The sequence below is a fragment of the Equus quagga genome, chromosome 6 (assembly GCF_021613505.1).
Source record: "Equus quagga isolate Etosha38 chromosome 6, UCLA_HA_Equagga_1.0, whole genome shotgun sequence".
Taxonomy (NCBI): domain Eukaryota; kingdom Metazoa; phylum Chordata; class Mammalia; order Perissodactyla; family Equidae; genus Equus; species Equus quagga.
The window spans coordinates 80,410,773-80,431,042 of NC_060272.1; the positions used below are offsets into that span (position 1 = coordinate 80,410,773).

Here is a 20,270-nt window from a genome sequence, read left to right on the forward strand (position 1 = left end):
AGCTTAGGAATTTTAGTGCCCGGGTCAATGGGCTGCCACTATGTTAAGTGTCACTGAACTTTGGCTGGCATCCTTTCTCCCCTATTTGTTTGATAAAACGTAATACTGACCCCGTCCTCCTCTAGCAAAAACTTTAGTTGTTTTAACAAGAGGACAAAATTCTGTCCCATAAATTATTAGTCACTGACATAGTATCTCTGGATCACCACCCTCTAATTTGCCTAGTCGTATTTAATTTTAAACTTATCTTTTGTACAGTCACTTTTAAGTGATATACACTTGCTAAAGCAATAAACATACCATGAAGAAAGAATAGCTTGATCTTTATTTTAAACGTAGCGTGTAGATCACTGGGGCCAGTATGTCGTGGTGCCTCCCGGGCCGGGCGCTGGGCGGGGCCCTCTACGCGCGCGCGCACACACACACACACACCCCCGTGCTACCTTTTAACAAAGTTCGGTTAAACTAATAATACAATCAATCATGGTATTTTCCCCATGCCAATAGTTTACTCTTCTTATTCTCCTCTGATGTTTGCACTATTTATATTTGAGGAGTGACTGGAAAATGTTACACAACAGTGGCGATGATTGAAACCATGATCCAAATCACTGGTTTGAAAGGCAACTTTAATTTATGGACTTGCTGTTGAGGTGAAGGCAGCAAAAGGTAGCTGTGAGCCTTCTGTTGTCTGGACGGAGGTATTCCACAGACCTTCCTGACCTTCCTTCCCCCACAGGTTGAACGGAGAACCAAAATCTCCCAAACTGTACAGAATGACGCACAGCCATGATTTCAATTTTGAATTTATTTAGAAAATCCGGATTTTGCTCAGTGATGTTTCTTCACGCACAGCGTCTGTCAGTATCTGGCAGAAGTTTCGAGTTGCCTCGGCGAGCCCCCGCCCAGCACAGCAAGGCCGGGTCTGTCCCAGCGCGGCTCACGGCAGCTGGAGCCGGCCGGACGGACGGACGTGCAGAAAGGCGGCTTCCTGGCTGCGCCGGGCGTCTCACGAGCACAGACACTGCCTTCGCACGACTAGCTGCTCTTTCTAAAACCAAATCAAATCTTAGTTTAGACTTCAACCGTAAAATCACGATAAAGGGAACTCGGTTGACATAGCTTCCTGTCACAGTCAGGCCATCAAGGCCCAGCGCGCAGCGGCGTGGGCCGGCCCCTTCCCCGCACGTTCTAATCCGTTAGGGGGAACTTCTCGCTTCCACAAACGGCCGTGTTCAGGGCCAGACCGAGCTCACCCTGCTGTGAACAGGAAAAGAGGCCCCGAGCACTCATCTCCGCACGCCGGGAGCTGGCCTCGTCTCACACTGGGCTCCCTCCTGAAGCTCTGGACACTGGGCCAGACTCGGATGCTTCCTGGGAACTGGCAGAGGTCGCGTGCCTCGCCTTGCCTTATAGCACCACCTCTTACCCACAAATTGGCCCACTGCCACTCAGAAATAAAAAAAAACTTAATTGTGTAAATCTGCAGCCATTTACATCCTCATGAATCCAGCCCGCGTGAGCGTCCAGGAAGCCCGACGCCGCCCTTTGACTCCCGGCGCCTCTGGCGAGCTCGGCGGAGGGGGCAGGTCCCACTCAGCCCGGGCCGTTTGTCATCGCCAGGAATTAGCAACGGGCTGCGTTCAGAGGCCCAGGCCGCAGCGCCAGCGACAAAGACCTTATCTAGCCCCCCACCCTCCCCAGTGGTTGAGTCCGGCCCCGCTGCAGCGGCCCAGGGTTTCGCTGGTTCGGATCCTGGGCACAGACACGGCGCCGGACGTCAGGCCACGCTGAGGCGGCGTCCCACATGCCACAGCCAGAAGGACCCACAACTAGGATACGCAGCTATGTAGTGGGGGGCTTTGGGGGGAAGGAGGAAAAATTTTTAAAAACCAAGTTTCTCTGAGGGGCTGACGGGGCGGGCAGAGGCGGAGCGGCCCGCTCTCCGGTGGCTGCTCCGGTCCCCGCGGGCGCCGCCCCTGCCCCGCCGGCAGCCGCTGTGGGGGCGGCCCGCACACAAAACGCAGGCGGGGCGCGGGGTCGGCTCGGCCAAGCCTTCTCCCCAAAAAGACAAAGCTAACACGTTTCCGATCGTGCTTCTACAACATCCTACCGGAGGAGGGGAAACCGAGTGTTTATACAGCAAGCACAACTTTTAAATTGCTAATACAAAAAGGTGCTGCCCCTACTGAAAACAGTTGAGTAAAAAAGTAGGCATATACTGTACTTTCAAAGCTCTGGGCTGTTTAAAGCATCCATCAGTCACCTGGCGGAGGCTCCGCCCCTCCGGGCTGTCCCCACGCCGGCGGCCCCGGGCAGCCCCCGGCCGGGCAGGGCGGGCGGCAGAGCCCCGAGCGCGGTGCCGAGCGGCTGCAGCCCCGGGTGGCCGCCCTCGCCGCCCGCCCCGACAGCTCTGCGCCAAGCGCCGCCGCCGGGAGCCCGGCTCGACGGCCGCCCCGTCGTGCCGGCGCCTCAGGGCCGGCGCGGCTCGGCGGCGCGGGCGCGGACGCAGGTGCAGCCCACGGCGACGCTGACGTACTCCTCGGCGTAGACGGCGCGGCCCCCCGCGCAGGCCGGCGTGCGGCGCAGCACCACGGCGGGCACGTAGACCGGCGCGCTGCGGAAGCGCAGCTCCTCGGCGCCGCGGGGCCCGGTGAGGCAGCCCGCGCACAGGCAGTAGGCTTCGGGCAGGTAGCGCGGGTAGCGCGCCGGGTCGTAGGAGATCCTGCGGGGAGAGAGACAGGCTTAGCCCCGCGAGGCGCGCCGCCGGCCCGCCCACAGCCGGGCCGGTCCACCCGGCGAGCCGCGGCACCTCGTCACAGTTCAGGTGGCCAGGACAGCGTTGACAGCCACGTCCAGGCCATTCTCTAAAAAGGCTTCCCGAATCTGCGCTGATGGACGCGGAAGGGGGCACTCGCTAGTTCTGCAGGGGCAAGGAGAGCGCGCGGCGGGCGCCTCTGCGCCTGGGCCGCAGCGCCTGCTCCCAGGGCCACCTCGGCCACCAGCCCAGAGCAGTGGCTCCCGAGGCCTCAGAACTGCCTCCCCTCCAGCCCACCAGGCTCTGCAGCCCCAGACCGGGGCCACATCCACCAGGGCGGCTACCCACCCTGGTCCCCAGGACAGGGCCACCGCCCCACGGAGCCCTGCATGAGGCTAGCTGGCCTTGGTGCCAGCCGGTGCGGACCCTGGCCACCCGGCCGCTGACAGAGCCACAAGCAAAGGAAGCTTCGAGGCACCTGTCCAGAAGGCCGCGAGGTAGGCCTTGTGTCCCGTCTGTCTGTCAGGGTCCATGTGTCCTCCTCTGTGAAGGGACCGAAGCCACACCAGGGTAGGGCAGGACTGGCCAGGCTGGGACGTTTGAAAACTGAGTGATGGTTTAAACCTGATCGTTTTCATCCTCCTCCACATCCCCCTATTGTCTGGTCTGATGCCAGGAACCGAGTGTCGCACCTACACAACAGCCTGTGGCCGCCGGTGCAGGAACAAAAGCACCCCCGGGCCGGCTCTGCCCTCCACCACCCCTCGCCCCAAAGCAAAGAGGTCAAAGCTGTGTCTGGGCATAAATGGGGACCCAGGACTCCTCCCTGACGTCCCCTTGCAGAGGGAAGGATGGTCCCCGTTTCTCATGGGATTGCCATGACCTCAAATTCCCATGTCCGTCAATCTGCCCATTTAAAACACATACAATCCTCTTAGGAATGTTTCTCTTTCTTCTAGAGCTGAATCCTCGGGACCCCAAATCTCAGAATCACAGCCATGACTTCTCTAACCTCTCAAGAAACAAGCATATCTGTACACCCACGACATGCCAAGCCCAGGAAGGCCCCCAAAGTGCTGATCCAATGGGAGCCTATGATATAAATGAAAAAAATGAGATGGGCTTAACGCCTTTTAAACCTTACAACTTGGGGTGTGTACAGTTTCTCATCTGGGTTCCTGTTAACAAGCACTCTTGACAATAGTGTGGCTACAGCAAAGACAGCTCCGTGGGAGAGACGCTGGCCTGGTTAGCCTTACCCCTCCTGGCTTGCAGAAGTTTGACGTCCTCCAGACAGACTAGTTCTGTGGACTAGTTCTCTTGTAGGTCCTCACTAATAATGGCTAAAATTCATCAACCAAGTTAAGAGATTTCCAGTTAAGAAGTATGTTCAAACCACCCAGTTAGAGAATGGGCAGAGGCAGTAGGGGGCCTAGGAGAGGTAAGGGGAGGGTGAGCCAGCAGCCCAGTGTCCTAGGAACAGAGCTGAGGGTTTCTTGCAGAAAGGGGGAGCTAGAAGGTGGACGATGCTGATGGGCCAGTTGTAGGCGTGTTGGGCGCAGGGAAACAGAAGCCTGAATGAATTTCAAGCATGAGTGTAACAAGATAAAAAAGCTATGTTGGATTGGCTAAGAGGTTTCTCCACTGAGGAGATCATGTCAATGAGGCAAGTGTTAACTCTCAGTGGCCAGATGAGAGTGGGTGGCCCCAGACATGTAAGGAAGCTACATGGGTTTCTTCCATTTGGGTCCAACATCTTTAAACACTGATGTATTAGATGATTGGGCAGGCAAGAGTCTAGAAATGGTGTCTTCGCGCAACAACAAATTTACTCACATGGTGCCAACTGTGTGCCATTTACACAGTAGGAAAGAACTAAGATGGTTTCGCCTGAAGGGAGGACCTGTGTGGGAGCGCATGTATCCCAGGGGGCTGGGCACCGCAGTGGGTGAGCCAGGTAACACCTGCCACATGTGGAAGGAAAAGAAGCTAGTGAGGCCAGGAGCTGACAGAATCCCATAAAGAGAGTGGCGACAGTTAAACTAGAGGGCCACACCCAACCTGCCATTTGAGCATTCTAAAGCTGAAAGGACATTTCCAAGTACTTGGCCACTGTCTGAATGTGGGGGATGAGGTCAGAGGAGAAGTCAGCAGTGATTCCAAGGCTTGCAGTTGGGGTGACCAGAAGGATGGGAGTGGCAATGGGGGGAACAAGGAGGCCTCAGGCACAGGCAGCCCTGCTGGTGGTGAGTGCTCAGGCGTGGACCCCTTCAACTTCCTTCTCATGGCTGTACTACAAGGAGAGAGGGAGAGTCAAGACTCAGGAGTGAAGGCTAATAAATCCATGATGTGCGAACAGGAGGAGCATGGGGTGGGGACTGTCTACAAAATGCAAGCTGTCTCTGCTGCCAGAACACTTACACACTGATCCCAGCCATTCCTCTTTCCCCCAACATGCACACAAATAGTTGAAAATATATTTTTTAAGCTTCTCATGACTACTTTCCCTTAGTTCTGTCATCAGGGCCTTTGTAGCATAATGAGGTTTGTCCTTGCAAGGACGGATAAAGCCGTCCACCCTGGCCTTTCTGACTTGTCCGCCCTCCTCGGGAACGCCTCACTCCTCCCCCCAGCGGGGTCTGCTGAGGCACAGGTCCCCCCAGCGCCCCTCTCATGCTGTGGGGGTTCATGTCAGGAAAAATCCAAACTTCTTCGCTCTGCCTTCACAGACCACCCCCCCCCCCCCACCCCGGGCTTGGTCTTTCCCTACGCACCCTTCCAGCGCTCCTCCACTGTCTTCTCCTGCATGCATCCTACACTCCAGTCAGCCCACAGGAATGCTCCTTGCATGTGTCACAGCTAAGCTTTTCCTCAAGATGTTCTCTTCCGAAAAACAGTATCAACTCAATGAAGACTTGCCATATTTTAAGGTCCAACTCATTATCTTAAGTTTTCAAATTTCCTTAGTCAAATTTAACCTCTCCTTTCCCTATATTCTCATAACACTTTGTGCCTGTCAGATAGAACTATACTTTTTCCACATCTTTCCCTGGAAGGGAAGAGTAAGGACTGTATTTTTATTCGTCTTTATGCCCTAACATGCCCAGCACAGTGCTTTACACAGAATAAGAGTTCAGTAGATGGTGAGCTGGTGGGATGTGTTGGTGAGTCTGGCCTGCATCAGCTTCCTGTCCTTCATACTCTGTCAATATAAGACCCTAACTCAAAAGTTGAAGGAAAGAGAATTTATAATATCGCCAGTCACTTTCAACATTTATTCAACAAACATCTGAGTGCCAGTGATGTTTCTGGCAATGGGGATATAGAAGAAACACATATCTGCTATCCAAGGACTCACCACCATCTGGGGGGTTAAATGTACAAATAATCACGTAGAGAGTTAGCCCAGCCGTGGCAGCTAGGGAAAGCTTCCTGGCAAAGGTTGTTCCTGGGTGGATTCATCCAGACGAAGAAGGGAGAAAGGGCACGTAGGCCAGAGGTCAGAGCCTAGAGTTGAGGGACCATGTCAGAGTTAGGAACTGCAGCACCGGAGAACTACAGGACGGGCTGGAGCCATCTGTGGAGGCTGACCGTGAAGGGTCTCCAGAGTAGACAAGGCAATAGGAGGGATGTTAAAGAGGGAAGTGACCCAGTCAAATGCAGTTTCAGACAGATTCCTCAGACTATGGGTGGGAGATAGTCTGGAGCCCAAGAGAGAGATCTTGGTAGAGACTTTTAATTATTAGCATATAGATGGTGGTTAAATAAGATCATTCAGGGGAGTGTATGGAGAGATACCAAATAAAAGGCAAGGAAAACCAACTTTTTAAGGGAGAAGATGTCTAATTGTGGAGATGGCCAGAAGCAGGGGTGGCATCCCCAGAGCCTAGAAGGCAGAGGCTTGAGAAGTGGCTGGTAAAAAACTAAATATATCTGACTGAGCAAGTTTACTAGAAATATAGGGAGGGAAGAACATGTTAAATGGCACCATGAGGATATGACCAACGACATATAGAATGTAGGAAACTCAGTAAAAGTTTCATCCCAAGGGGAAGAAAGTGGGAGAGAAACCTACATCTTAAAAGAGGCTTAAGAAACCATCAACAAAATGAAAAGGCAACCTCCAGAATGGGAGAAAATATTTGGAAATCATATGTCTCATAAGGGGTTAATATACAAAATATATAAAGAACTCATACAACTCAATGGCAAAAAGCCAAACAATCCTACTAAAAAATGGGCAGAGAATCTGAGTAGACATTTTTCCAAAGAAGACATACAGATGGCCAACAGGCACATGAAAAGGTGCTTGACATCACTAATCATCAGGGAAATGCAAATCAAAACCACAATGAGATAGCACCTCACAACTTAGAATCAAAAAGACAAGAAATAGCAAGTGTTAGCGAAAGAGAACCCTTGTGTGCTGTTGGTGGGGATATAAAGTGGTATAGCAAATAGTATGGAGGCTCCTCAAAACAATTAAAAATAGAATTATCATATGATCCAGCAATGCCACTTCTAGGTCTATATCCAAAGAAAATGAAAACACTAACTTGAAAAGGTCTCTGCACCACCCTGTTCATACAGCACTATTTACAATAGTGAAAACATGGAAACAACCTAAATGTCCATCAACAGATGAATGGATAAAGAAAATGTGGTGCATATATACATATATATATACACACACACACACAGTATTATTCAGCCATAAAAAAGAAGCAAATCCTGCCATTTGTGACAACACGGGTGGATCTCGAGGGCATTATGCTAAGTGAGCTAAGTCAGACAGAGAAAGACAAATACTGTATAATCTCACTTATATGTAGAATCTAAAAAAACAAAAAACAAAACCTAAACTCAAGGATACAGAAAACAGGCTGGTAGTTGCCAGAGGAAGGGGATGAGGGGTGGGCGAAATGGATGAAAGGGGACAAAGGTACAAACTTCCAGTTATAAAATAAATCCTGGGAATGTAACATATATATAATGACATATATAATGACTATAGTTAATAATACTGTATTGCATATTTGAAAGTTGGTAAGCAAGTTGATCATAAAAGTTTTCGTCACAAGAAAAAGAATTTGTAACTGTGTGGTGGTGGATGTTAATTAAGACTTAGTGTAGCGATCATTTTGCAATATAAACAAATATCAAATCATCATGTTGTACACCTGAAACTAATATAATGTTACAGGTCAATTATACCTCAATAAAAAAAAGAAAGAGCCTTGAGTGACAGAAGTCCCAGGGCATCGCTGACCTGGCTTATACCCGCTGTCGGGGGCAGTTATGAACTGAGCTCCTTTTTACTCCCAAGTGTTTCCATTTGGATGAGAAATTATATGGTTGCTTAAAAAACATATCAAACCCAAACTGAGGGACATTCCACAAAATGACTGACCAGTCCTCTTCAAATGTGTCACAGTCAGGCAAGATAAAGAACTGAGAGACTGTCACAGATTGAAGGCGACTACAGAGCCCCACCTGCCAGAGGCAATGTGTGAGGCCAGCTGGATCCTAGAGCAGAAAAGGGCGTTAGTGGGTCACTTTGAATAAGGTCCGGGGGTTAGATAACAGTATTGTATCAATGTGCATTTCCTAAGCTTGATAATTTTGTGAGTTAGGATGTTGACATTTGGGCAATCGGGGTAAGGGGTACAGGGAATTCTTGGTACTAATTTCACATTTTTTTTGTTCGTTTAAAATTATTTCAAAATTAAGAGTTAAATAAAACAAAAAATAAAGAGGATTTTTTTTTTAAGTTTTAAAAAACCGCTTATGAGACAATCAGGGAAATTTGAACCTGAGTGAATATTTGAAGATATTAAGGAAGTATTAACTCTTAGGCATGCTAATGGTATTCTGTGGTTTTGTTTAACACAGAGTCCTTGTCCTTTAGTGATACAGACCAAACACGTGAGCGTGCACACACACACTGTGACAGTGCTGGATGCTAGTGAAGTCACAAAGTGCCCTCTGAATGTGCTAAATAGCAGAACAGTAGTGACCATTCATTCAGCGGACTGTTCAAGCTCCAGAGGTGGGTGCTGGATGAGGGTACAGCCTTTCCACAAATGCACAAGCCAGTGGTCAGGACAAACCAGCGCACAGTGCACAGCCTGTTGTGAACACCTGTGGGTGGCCAAGGCTAAGGCCCAGGGAGGTCTGAGGTGAAGCGAGGGCACAAGGGGGGCCGAGCTAAGCAGAGAAGAGGGCGAGGGGTGTGAGGCGAAGGAGCCACACCCAGCCAGCCTGGAAGGCAGAGCACCGCGCAGCGGGACCACCAAGAGGTCACTGCAGCTGGAGGTCTCTGTGCACAGGCATGTGGTGGGCACAGGTTCGCTAAGAAATGGGAGAGGTGGACAGGAGCCTTGAAGATCAGAACAAAAAGTCTGGATTTTACCCTGCAGATCATGGGAGGCCACGAAAGGGCGGAAAGCAGCAGAGACATGATCAGGTTGACATTTGAAAGATCTTTCTGATAGGTGTAGACTCAACTACAGGCCAAAACGAAGTGGGGGTAGGAAGGTCAGGCACAGCCTCTTCAGACTCAGTTTCCTCGTCTGTCACATGAGTTTGACTTGAGGGCATCAAAGATCCTTTTCAATTCTGAACACCTGGGATCTACCTTTCTGTGCACCACAGGATGCAGGTAATGATCCCCGGGTCATCTGTTAGTTTTATAGGTAGGACTGACAGTCGTTTGGACATTGTGATGAGTCAGAAGGCTCATCTGACTAAAAATATCCACCCGATCCCCCCCAGTCGGCCCCCTGAAACTGAAATTCCCACCGTCTCAGTGACACCTCTAGGCTAAGGCGTTGCGACAAAGAGACAGCGCCTGCCCCCTGCCTGTGCCTGGGATGTGGGACATCATAAGACAGCCTAAGTACTTGTTTTCAAATTGTGGTTTTGTGACCGGGAGGTTTCTCTTAAAATAGAAATGTGCTACCAAGGGAGGGAATACAACACATACATCACACCCCTGACACCCTGTATTGTGGGTCTCGATGCCAGCGGTTACCACAGAAAACAGAAAGCACAACACAGACACATTCTGAAGGACACTAGTTGGGGGATGGAAAAGAGGTCGGGGGAAAAGTCGGGAAGCCTCAGGGCAGCCAGGAGACAGTCACAAAGTTAAAGCCCGTCACCCCAAGCTCCTGCCTCAAGATTCTGGGAAAATTATCAGGCAGGAGTGCTTTTTGGTAGAGAAAGCTGCCATGAAAACGAAACATCAAGAAGCTCCAACAGGGGTCCCTCTCTCTCACCAAACACGGAAATGCGAGTAAGAAGCCCACACAGCTGTCTCGCCTCCTTGTGAGCAATAATTCTTTTGTCTCGACATTTTCTGCATGCTGCTCTGCAGAAGCTTGGCACAGGAACACACTTGACACAAATCAAGTTTTCCTCTCTGATGGGATCCCAGAAGTGTCCCTGGGGCCACGTGTGAAGCTTGGCTTGAGTGAGTGACAGCTGGCCCGGCTTAATCCAAGAACAAAGGACAAGTCCTCCAGGGATGATTAGAGGTGATGGAAATTGAGCTTGGAGAGGAATGTGGGTGACAGCAGAGACAGAAAAAGAGCACTGCCCCTGGGCCCCTGAACTTGGTAGGAAACAATTTGAAGCCGTTCCGGGAGGACTGCCACTCGCAGAACAATGAGCACATTCCGGCAGACAGAGTCGCAGCCACCTGATGTGCTCTCTATCTGATGCCCAAGGATAGCTGTGGTGTTTATTGGCACAAACTCATTCATGTGGCTCACCCTCCTGCTTTCCAAAACAGAAAATTATTCTAGTTTTAAAACAGCAGAGGCTAAGTATGACTGTTTCTTTCACAGCAATCCCAAGACCCCAAACCCAAGATCGAAATGGGGGAAATGCCTTCTCTGGTCTAGGCTGGAAACCCCTAAGTACTGAAACATGTTAAGTGGAAACAAAATTGCCTCAGTAGTCATGGTTGGCCAGATCTCAAGGTCAATGAGTTCAACCCAATAGACTTTCTTAAAAGGGCAGGATGGAGTCTCTAAGAGTCCTGAACCTAAAATTTTGGTCCGATTTAGTTACCAACCCGTGACGATGGACGAATCATTGCCCCCAGCTTTGCAAAGTGAAGGGGATGGATTTGACCACCAGGCTACTTCCCCCAGCTTCTTGATGGCAGGACTGATAATGCAATATTTCATCAATGTTTTCTGCTTAGAAATGACACCTATAATCCACTGAATCTAAAAGATATTGGAGAATTCCCAAAATTAATCTATGAAGTCAGTGCAATTCTAACCAAAAGCCCAGTAGATTTCTCTTAGAATTTGGCAAGCTGATCCTAAAATTCCTATAGAGAGAAAAGGGCCAAGAATAGTCAAGACAGTTTTGAAGAATAAGGAGGGGACTCACTCTGCCAGGTATCAAGATGTTATAAAATTAGGGTCATATGAAGACAGCTGGCAGCCCTCTGCAAAAGCTGAGGGATAACCAATTTCCCTTTCCAAGAGCTAAGATTCCTCTGAAGAAACCCTGTCATCACCCAGGATGTGGGCAATAAAGAGAAGTCATAATGTTTCCAAAATGTGATTTTCAGACCACCCGTATCAGAACCACGTGAGGCTCTGTTAAAAATGCAGTCTCATACTTCGCCCCACACCCACTGAATCAGGAGGCCTGTGAGTTAACAAGCTGCCCTAGAGACTTGTCTTGCTCATTTAAACTGGGGACCCTCTGACAGCCAGCAGAAGCCCCTTCCTAGTCACACAGTCAGCAGCAAAGTTAGGTGACATCTCTAAAAGGTGGTGAGCCACACATACATTGATTGCAGCTGACAGCAAACAAGCGGACGATTGTGTTTTCCCAAATAAGCTAGAATTTCATGATCCTACCAGCTCAGGACTCCCTACCCTGAGGAGTCTAATTAATGCAGAAGGTCAACGTTAATCCAGCAAGTGACTGGTGTCACACAGATGGGACGGCGTTGAGATCTGTTATTCTTCACAGGAGGCACACGAATGAGCTTTAAAACTCGTGGTTACTGTTCCCCTGCCCCAGAGATTCAGAATTCATGGCTCTGGAGTGGGGCCAGGGGGCCGGTATTTTTACCAGCTCCTCAGATAATTCTAACATACAGCCCCGGTGGAGGCTGTTTGGCGTCCAGGTGTAAGAGAGAATGAGTCACTGAGACAGGGGTTTGTGTCAACCTTCCCATCTCTCTTTTTCCCCTTGGAACAAGCCCCGAGGATGGGGGGGAATGGTTATGAGACTATGGGGAAGCAGGCGAGGGGCGAGGCTCCGAGCTGCAGGGCCGGTCGTGGGAGGACTCTGTTTGCTGTCCAGGGAGTAATCGGGGACATGAAGACCACAAACAGTTTCCCTCTGTTAGAAAGCTGCAGCCAACAGTGCCATCAGCTCCACCCTCTCTCCATTCGCTGAGGCCTGAGAGAGCCAAAGATCTTCAATATGTGCTGCCAAAAAGCTCTGAAAAATGTTCTTCTGGCCCCTAGCAGAAAACATCAGTTGTGCATTTCTCATGAAAGAGGACACGGAAAAATCAGCCTGGGAGAGCAGGAAAGTCTGACCTGGCATAGATGCCCTGGAGTCAGATCCCCAGTGGGCCTCACCTGGCCCTCTGCACTGGCCAAGGAGAGCTAGGGGTCAATCCTACCCCCATGTGGGGACGGAGGCTGACTTTGGTGTGATCCTGAACTTGGCATCAAGGTCAGCCCTGAAGCTCAGCCAGTGAGGCAGGCTCCAGAACTAAGCCAGCTCCTCTGCCAAGTGCATTGGCTCTGAGCTACTAGGAGCCTGGAAGGGCTCAGCCTGTCCGCCCTCTCCCTTTACTCATGAGGAAACTGAGTTACCGAGAGGCTGAGGGGTCTGTCCAAAGCCTCCAGCTCACCTGGCTTAGCATGATCAGCTGCCCTGCCCTGCACAGTGGGGCTGCGTGTGTCTACTCTGCACTTCGTGGACATTTAGCAATTCATCACAGGCCTGGTAAGTGGCAAAGCTACAGCCAGGCTATCCACTGAGTCCATGTAAAATCTGTTCATCTGGGAGATCAGGGAAGAGCAAAGAGAGACTAATGGCTTGGAAAAGAATTTGGAAGATAACTCAGAAAAAAAGGCTTTATGGAGAGAAAGAGGGAAAGAGAAATGAGAATGAGAGCCAGAATTTCTCAAAGGGTTTTATTCTTTGGTCATGGCAGATGCCACACATTCAGTGCAGCTGGGAAATATCTCTTCAAAGGAAAACACAGCTCATGCCCACAGGATGGCTTAACTATCTGTCCAGTGGAAGCCGCAGAATTTGGCTTCAGAGCCATCTGATGTGTCCGTCCTTGGGGCAGGCGGGTGAAGTGCCTGGATCAGGGGGAGCCCACCTGATCCAAAATGAATCAGCTGCTGCCATACATTGGTTACAAGGAATAGTTAATATCAAAACATTAGCCTAGACTCTATTTAATTCCAGAAGAGTTCTTGGTGGACTCTTTTCTCTTTGACTTCATTAACTTAGTGAGCAATGTACTCATTGCCCTCCTTCAAAATCTTCACGTGTCATTTTTGGAACACAGACCCCGTAAGGGATCCATAAGGAATTTCACTTCGTGGTCTGTGTGCTCCTGCCTGGAGCTGCCCCAATCCTTCTGTTGGCATTAAGAGTACAATCATTTTATTCAGGTGAGGAAATTTGAAGGAGGTGATGATGGAATGAAATTTTATCATCATCCTCAGCCACTATAAGAATGCTAAAGTAAAACGCAGGCAGTTACAGAAAATAACCATCAAAGCAAAATGAACATATCTACTTTCAGGATGAGAGACTTTAATCCCATGACAATACTTTTATTTTTACTCTGTGAAAGTGATAGGTGCAGCAGAGCCACTATATTTTGAGTAACTCAGAGAAGAAAACCTGTGCGGTACTTTGGCCAATTAAAGGTCACTTATCCATAAGAATAGTTTTTGGGGAAAATACCAACATTTCTTAAACAAGCTGCTTTAAATGATGATCATCTCCTTTTCTCCAACGAGATTTGGTGAGCCGCCCCCCGCCCCGCCGTGCCCCATGCTGGAAGCCAGGCAGGGGCACTGCTTCTGTTCCTTCCTCTCTCCTCCTGTCCTCGCCCAAGCCCGTCCTTTCTTAAAGAACAGCGTGACCTCAGCCCGGCAGAAAGGCCTGTACCTGCGCTGACACCACTTACGGCTATCCCCTGGAGGCAGGAAGGCTTTCTTAGTTTGTTTCTAAGTCATCAGAATAACGCACAGGTTTGAAGTAGGGACCCAGGAAAAAAGTGAACTTGCTAAGAACAAACATGATAAAAAAGAAAGGACTTCCCAAATTCAAAGATCCCACGGATGAGCATTCCCGGAGAAGCCAGGTCTCCCGGGGAAGGGGAGCTGGCGCGGTGCTGCCCCCTGTCGGTCACAGTCGACACGGCGACTCCTTCGACGTCCCGGGACGCGGCCACCTCCCTGAGGCTCGGGTCACAGCCCGCACGCATCCCCAAGGGGCTCTGTCCATGGGGGCTTCTGTTCTGAGAGCTAGGACACAAACTTGAAAGTGCATATAGGGGGCAGGGGGCACGTGAAATGGGAATATTAAAAAGGGGGTAAGTTCCTCCCACATTACACTAACTTTTCTAACTTCCTCTACCTAATGCTACAATCCTTTCACAATTTTAAAAACGAGATAAAGAAAAAGTGACGCGAGCCGTGCTCGGGGATCTCGGAGCAAGCGTCAGGGGGTGCGCTGGGCGCGGCCTGCCGGGCAGTATCTGCGCAGGGATGCAGCTGCTGCAGGGGAGGCAGGCGTGTCAGCTAGACTTGAGGGTTCAGCAAAAATATCCCTTTTATTTCTACCTTTCCTGACGAAGACCTTTCTAAAATGCAGCGTTGCTAAACACGTGGTAACGGTTTTATGGGAACGCGAAGGTCATCCCTGTGATTGGGCGTCGCTGGCCCAGGAGACGGTGGTGGCCTCGCCTGACCCACACGAGCTGGAAGCTGCTACCATGCTGGGCCCCTCTTCCCAACAGACCCGCTGAAAGTTCTGGTAATAGAGAGTGGCGCCAACTTGGGCTCTCCCGGGAAAACGTCCGCTTTACTGACACTTACCAACGTTGATCGGCACCTCTGCTGGTCTGGACTCTCCTTCGGGGCCCCCTGCCGAGACACCCCTGCCGCAGGCTCACCTGCCGGGGAGGACTTGGCCAGCTCAGGGTGGTCCCACTGTCCCTTCAAACTCCCTGGTGGCCCGTATTTTTAAGTCACTCAACGTCCCTGTCCCCTGTCCTCTCTCCTCTCCTTTACTCCTTTTTCTTTCCATTTATTCCCTTGCTGTTGCTGCTATCCATGGAGTTGTTTATTGCAAAAATAAATTTAGGTGTAGTCTCTTAAAGTCCTTGGAGGAAAAGAGTTATACAGAAAAGTTAACAAAGCCTAAAAATAAATTGTTGTGCATTATTCATATCCTGGAGAAAAGTTATCTCTAGATTATTACCCCAAATTGAAAAATATAAACAATTAAAAATTAGAGTATTGGTAGGTGTTTATCTTTGGGGCTTCACATAAATGAGTGATGTGTATCTTTAAACCTTAATAAATCTCAGTGTTCTTACAATAAATGTCTTACTATGTCAGTTTGGCATAAAAAAAGCTTATTGAGAAATCATGTTAATTTTATGCTTGGCATTTTTGTTTTTAAAGCTTAAGAGAAACAAACATGATACCACAAAGCAAATGAGAAGACATTTTCACATTCTGGAAGCTGAATGTTGCTCTTCTAACAGCACGTTGGTTGGGAGCACAGGCTCCATGGAATCAGAGAGGTCTGGGGTTGGATCCCGGCTCTCTCATTTCGGCCCAGCGCCCTAACCCCTCCAGGCCAGTTCCTCCTCTGCAGACCACCCAGCTGGGGGCTCAGCAGGGCTCTGCAGACTCTGTGAGGCCCTCAGTGCCTCTGCTGTAGCCCTCCAGCCCACGAGATCAGACAGGGCATTCGCACCAGTGCCCTCCATACAACAAAGGCTGTCGATACTGCTGAAGCTTCATTTCTTCAGTATCTGCTTTTTCTTCATGGTTGGTGAACTTCCTTTTCTGCTATTTATTCATGAGGAAGATCATCCCCAAGCTAACATCTGTGCCACTCTTCCTCTATTTTGTATGTGGGACACCACCACAGCATGGCTGATGAGTGGTGTGGGTCCATGCCTGGGATCTGAAGCTGCGAATCCTAGGCCGCCGAAGCGGAGCATGCTGAACCCAACCACTACACCATAGAGCCAGCTCCCTGCTCTCAGTTTGAAAATTAAGATGTTTTTGAAATAAATAATAGATGCACATGGCAGAAAATTCAGAAGACACGAAAGAGTGAAAAGCAAGTCTCCTTCCCAGCCTCCCAGGCCCTCCTGAGGCACCCTAACAACCAGGTTCCAGAGATGCCCCAAAGTGTGGTGTGCAGACACTGAAAAGACCACTTAAGAGATGTGCAGGTTATGTCACTTCTCTCTGACCACACACGGCCACACCCACCTCGTCTCCCCTCATGTTGGTGGTGACGGCTCTACTCAAGCGCACTTAGAGCTGCCCCCTTCCTCTTTACGGCTGTTCTGAGAGCATTTTATCAAACCAACTGCCTACTGGTGGACGTTTAGATGCTTCCAGTCCCTTGCTATCACAATGAACACCCTTGTACACACATCACTTGGCACGTGGGCAAATGTGGAATTCCAGGTGGAAGCGTGGGGTCAGAGTGTGTGAACTGAAACTTTTGACAGTTAACACCAAATTGTCCTCCACAAAAGCTGTGCCGGTTCACACCCTCTCTACTGCAGGATGCCTTTTGCTCCCCCCTTGCCAACACAGCCTGATGAGTGCTGACAAAAAACGGTTTCTCTGTGGAGTTTCATTATGCATTTCACTCACGATGCCACAGTCGAGCATCTCTTCGAGTTTCAAGTGTTTGCGTCATCTGAGTGTCCCTCCCTGGAAACTAGGGGGCCTCTGCTCATATTTTCATTAGGCCTTTTCCTTACTGGTTTGAAGAAGCTCTTTAGGAAGAGAGCCTTTGTGACAGCAGTTGCAAGCATTCTTTCCCAGTTTGTCCTTGTATTTTTCTTATCTTATTTATCTTCCCAAGAAGAAATGGCACATAAGTATGTAATTGAATTTATCAGTGTCATCTTTTATGGCTTTGGGGGTCTGTGAGCTGCTGAATAGGCCTCTCCACTCCAAGATTATAAACATAATTGACCATGTTTTTATCTGTTTTTGTGGTTTTATTTTGACATTTAAATCTGTGAATCACCTGGAATTTATTTTGATATAGGGGTGAGATCCAATTGTATTTTTTCCCAGCTGGTAACTCAGCTGTCCCAACACCATTTACTGAAGGATCCATCTCTCACATAAAGAAACGAAAAGCCACCTTATAGTCCAAATTTCTATTTTAAAACCTCTTATCCACCTGAAGCGGTCCTCTCTGTGCCTTTCGGTATTTCTAACTTGCAGCCTATTTCCTTATTCATCTTTCTTAAGAGCTTCTCTGACTGTTTTTAGCCTTAAATACCACTTCTGAATCTGGGCTTCAGGTGGCACAGGTGAGCACCCTCTTCCACTCAGGTGACCAGGCCCCGCAGTGACTGCTAAGAAACCTTCCTGTCCTTCCACACACCTCTCTCAGAAGAGGCTCTGGGCTTCCATGTGTACTGCTTTTTCCAATCTTCACAATAACTCAGGAGGCGGTAAGGAGAAGTGACCACGGGTCAGAAGCACAGAGAGACAGGAAAGGCAGGGCCAACTTCAGCATCCAGCGACCTGGGACACTGGCCTGATGCCTGTCCCTAGAAGGCTGTCCTTCCTTCAGAGAGTGTAAGCCATCAGGCCTCCAGGTGCTCACCAAGGGAGCAATTTCATCAGTGTTGCTAAATAATACGAAAAATAATGCCGATGATACCGTAAGCCACCTGACACAGATGTGGCTACCGCTCGCAGGCTCCACACAGCACAAAGGCCCCAGGGGCAGGTCCAGCAGCCTAGTCCAGGAGCGCTCAACACTCTGTGTTCTTCTTGTCCCTATCAACCCTTAGGCATTCCCTCCTGCCTGCCACTCTTGGATCTTACGTGGCGAGACAACAGGCATTCAGTCCCCAGGAAAGGCAGCAAGGGCAACTCCACTTAAGTTACTATGTGCAGAATTCTAGGGCTGACAACTCCCAATCTGTACTCCAGTCCTGCCCTGTCTCCTGAGACCACACCTCCATGGCCAACTGGTCATTTATTTACACCTGTGTAGCTCTCAGGCACGTAAAACTCAACTAGAACTCAAAAGGTCTAGTACTGAACGCATTTCCCTCCCAAAACTTGCTTCTCATTCTGTTTCCCCATTTTGCTTAAACACCATCAAGCCAAGCCAGAACGTGGAAGACATGTCCAACGGGACTGCTGTATGTTACTCTTCTGCCTTCTGGCCCGAAGGGCCCTCAACATAGTGGGGGAGGGAGGGGGTATCTATTTGACTAGAGAGAAGAGGGTTTGTTACAGAAAATCGCAGAGGTGGCAGCTTCTGTCTGGAGGAGCCAAGCTACTGTCTTGAGAGATTTTCCAAGTTTCTTTAAAGCTATTTAGCATATCAAAGGTATAACATGAGGCTGGAGAAAGAAGGATAATATAATAGCTCACTCTTTGGGCCCTGGGAATGGTGGAAACAAAGAGGAAAAGCAAGAGAATGGAGCCACCAGGACGAATGGTTCCACATGTGTGTCCTTGAGGGCGGCAGAAAACCCAGAGGGGCAGGGCTGGCAGGAGGGGTCTGGGCCGGCCCTGCATGTGGGTGGGGGTGGGGTGGGGTTCAGTCACAAGTGAACTCGGTCTTCTGCAGAGAAGCCAGGAGGGGGAGACCCACCAACTAGCAGGGAGAGGCTCAGGGAAGCCAGGATAGGTTTTAAACAAAATCATGACATGTTCTCCGCACGTCTCCATAGTAGTGTGGACTGCAGCCTTGCCCCACGACACATTTCACACCCTCTCCTTCTTCACTCCTACAACCATCACTCACTGAATCCTGTCACTTCCACTTCTTTAAGTCATTCTTTCAAACTGATCCTAGCCTCACCCCTTTCACGGCCACTGCCTGGGTAGTAATGGCCTGTTGCTGGAAGCGCTGCAGTGCGTTTGTCGAGCATCTGCCCTCCATTCCATCCCTCGTTAGGGACTCCTTCCTAAAACACACAGCGGCCATATGGTTTCCTTGATCGAAAAGCAACCCACAGGAAAAATGTCAAACTTGCAGCACTGCTTACAGGGCCGCAACCTGGCTCCTGCCCCCTCGCCAGCTCACCTCAGCCACTCCCGACCTCACGCGCACAGCCCCCTGCACTTTAGAGCTGCGGTGCTCGCGAGTCCTCACTCCCTTCCTCCCGCCCTGGCACTAAGCTCCTTCCCTCTGGGCCTCACTCGCTCCTCTCGCTCTTTCCCTGAAGCCTTTCTAGGAGGCCAGCGGCAGTGTGAGGGCCCCTCCAGGCGGTGACACTTGGCAGTAAGGGCAGGGAAGGGGGCAGGCACAAGTTGCGCTGAGGACCCTCTAGCCACACTGTTCCCTGCACACGCCCCAACCCCCTTTCTGCAGACTGGTTCTTTCTTCCGCGACGACCTCTTCAACAGGCCAGACTCGGAACGACGCCTGCTCTCAAAGTGCAGTTCGAACGCCATCTGGACCCTCCAAGCCCCATTTCACATCGTCACACACTCACACTTTCCGCGTCAAACCACGTCCTGCCTCGCACTGTGGTTTCTTTCCCAATCGCCCCACCACTCCTCCCTCGGACTCTAAGCTCAGTGGGCTCAGAGCATATGCTTCTCAGGGTCCACGGCCCAGCAGCGTCGGAACCGCCACAGGCCCTCACGCAACGTCTGGAGGACGTCCACAGCCTTCTGCGCCAATTCTGGGAAAGTTCCTCGAGCATCGCCCGGCTCGGTCTCTGGCGGAACCCACCTGATTGCGCACCTGGCACGGAGGAGCCGCTCGAGAGGCCCCGCCGCACGCGCCGCGCGGTAACGAAAGGAAGCAGAGGGAAGCGGGGGCCTCGGGGCGGGCTGGGGGCCGCGGGGAGGAGCCGCCCCCGCCCGGGCGCCCACCTGCCCGCCGCCGCTCACCTGTAGGCCCACGGCGACACGCTGCGCAGGTTGGCGGGCGGCCGGAAGCGGCGGTCGGCGGGCCTGCCCCCTGCCGGGCAGCTCGCGTTGCGCGCCTGCTCGCGCGGCCCCAGCTGCAGCGCGTGGTGGAAGGCGCCCAGCACGCCGGCCGCCAGCCGCCCGTACAGCTGCTCCAGGAGCTCCTCGGGCCGGTCCGCGCAGCCCCGCAGCCGCCCGCTCGCGCGCTGGGCGCCTGCGGCCCGGCCCCGCGCCAGCGCCAGCGCCAGCAGCACGCCGGCCACGAGCGTCCAGACCTGCGAGACAGGCCGCGTCACCGTCCGCGCCGCGCCGCCCGCCCGCCGCCGCGGCCCGCAGCCGGCCCG

General features: G+C 50.9%; 1 protein-coding gene across 1 annotated transcript in view; it reads right to left on the reverse strand.

The window, feature by feature from the left end:
* Positions 1-360: 360 nt before the first annotated feature.
* The window catches only part of IL17D (interleukin 17D), a 23,498-nt gene continuing 3,588 nt past the window's right edge, over positions 361-20,270 (reverse strand). Inside the window, exons 3-4 of the mRNA XM_046663873.1 lie at positions 19,909-20,269; positions 361-2,725 (exon numbers count right to left, since the gene is read on the reverse strand). Of these exons, the coding sequence (XP_046519829.1) occupies positions 2,473-2,725; positions 19,909-20,269 (614 nt within the window). The 3' untranslated portion in view covers positions 361-2,472. The remainder of the gene's footprint in view (positions 2,726-19,908; position 20,270) is intronic.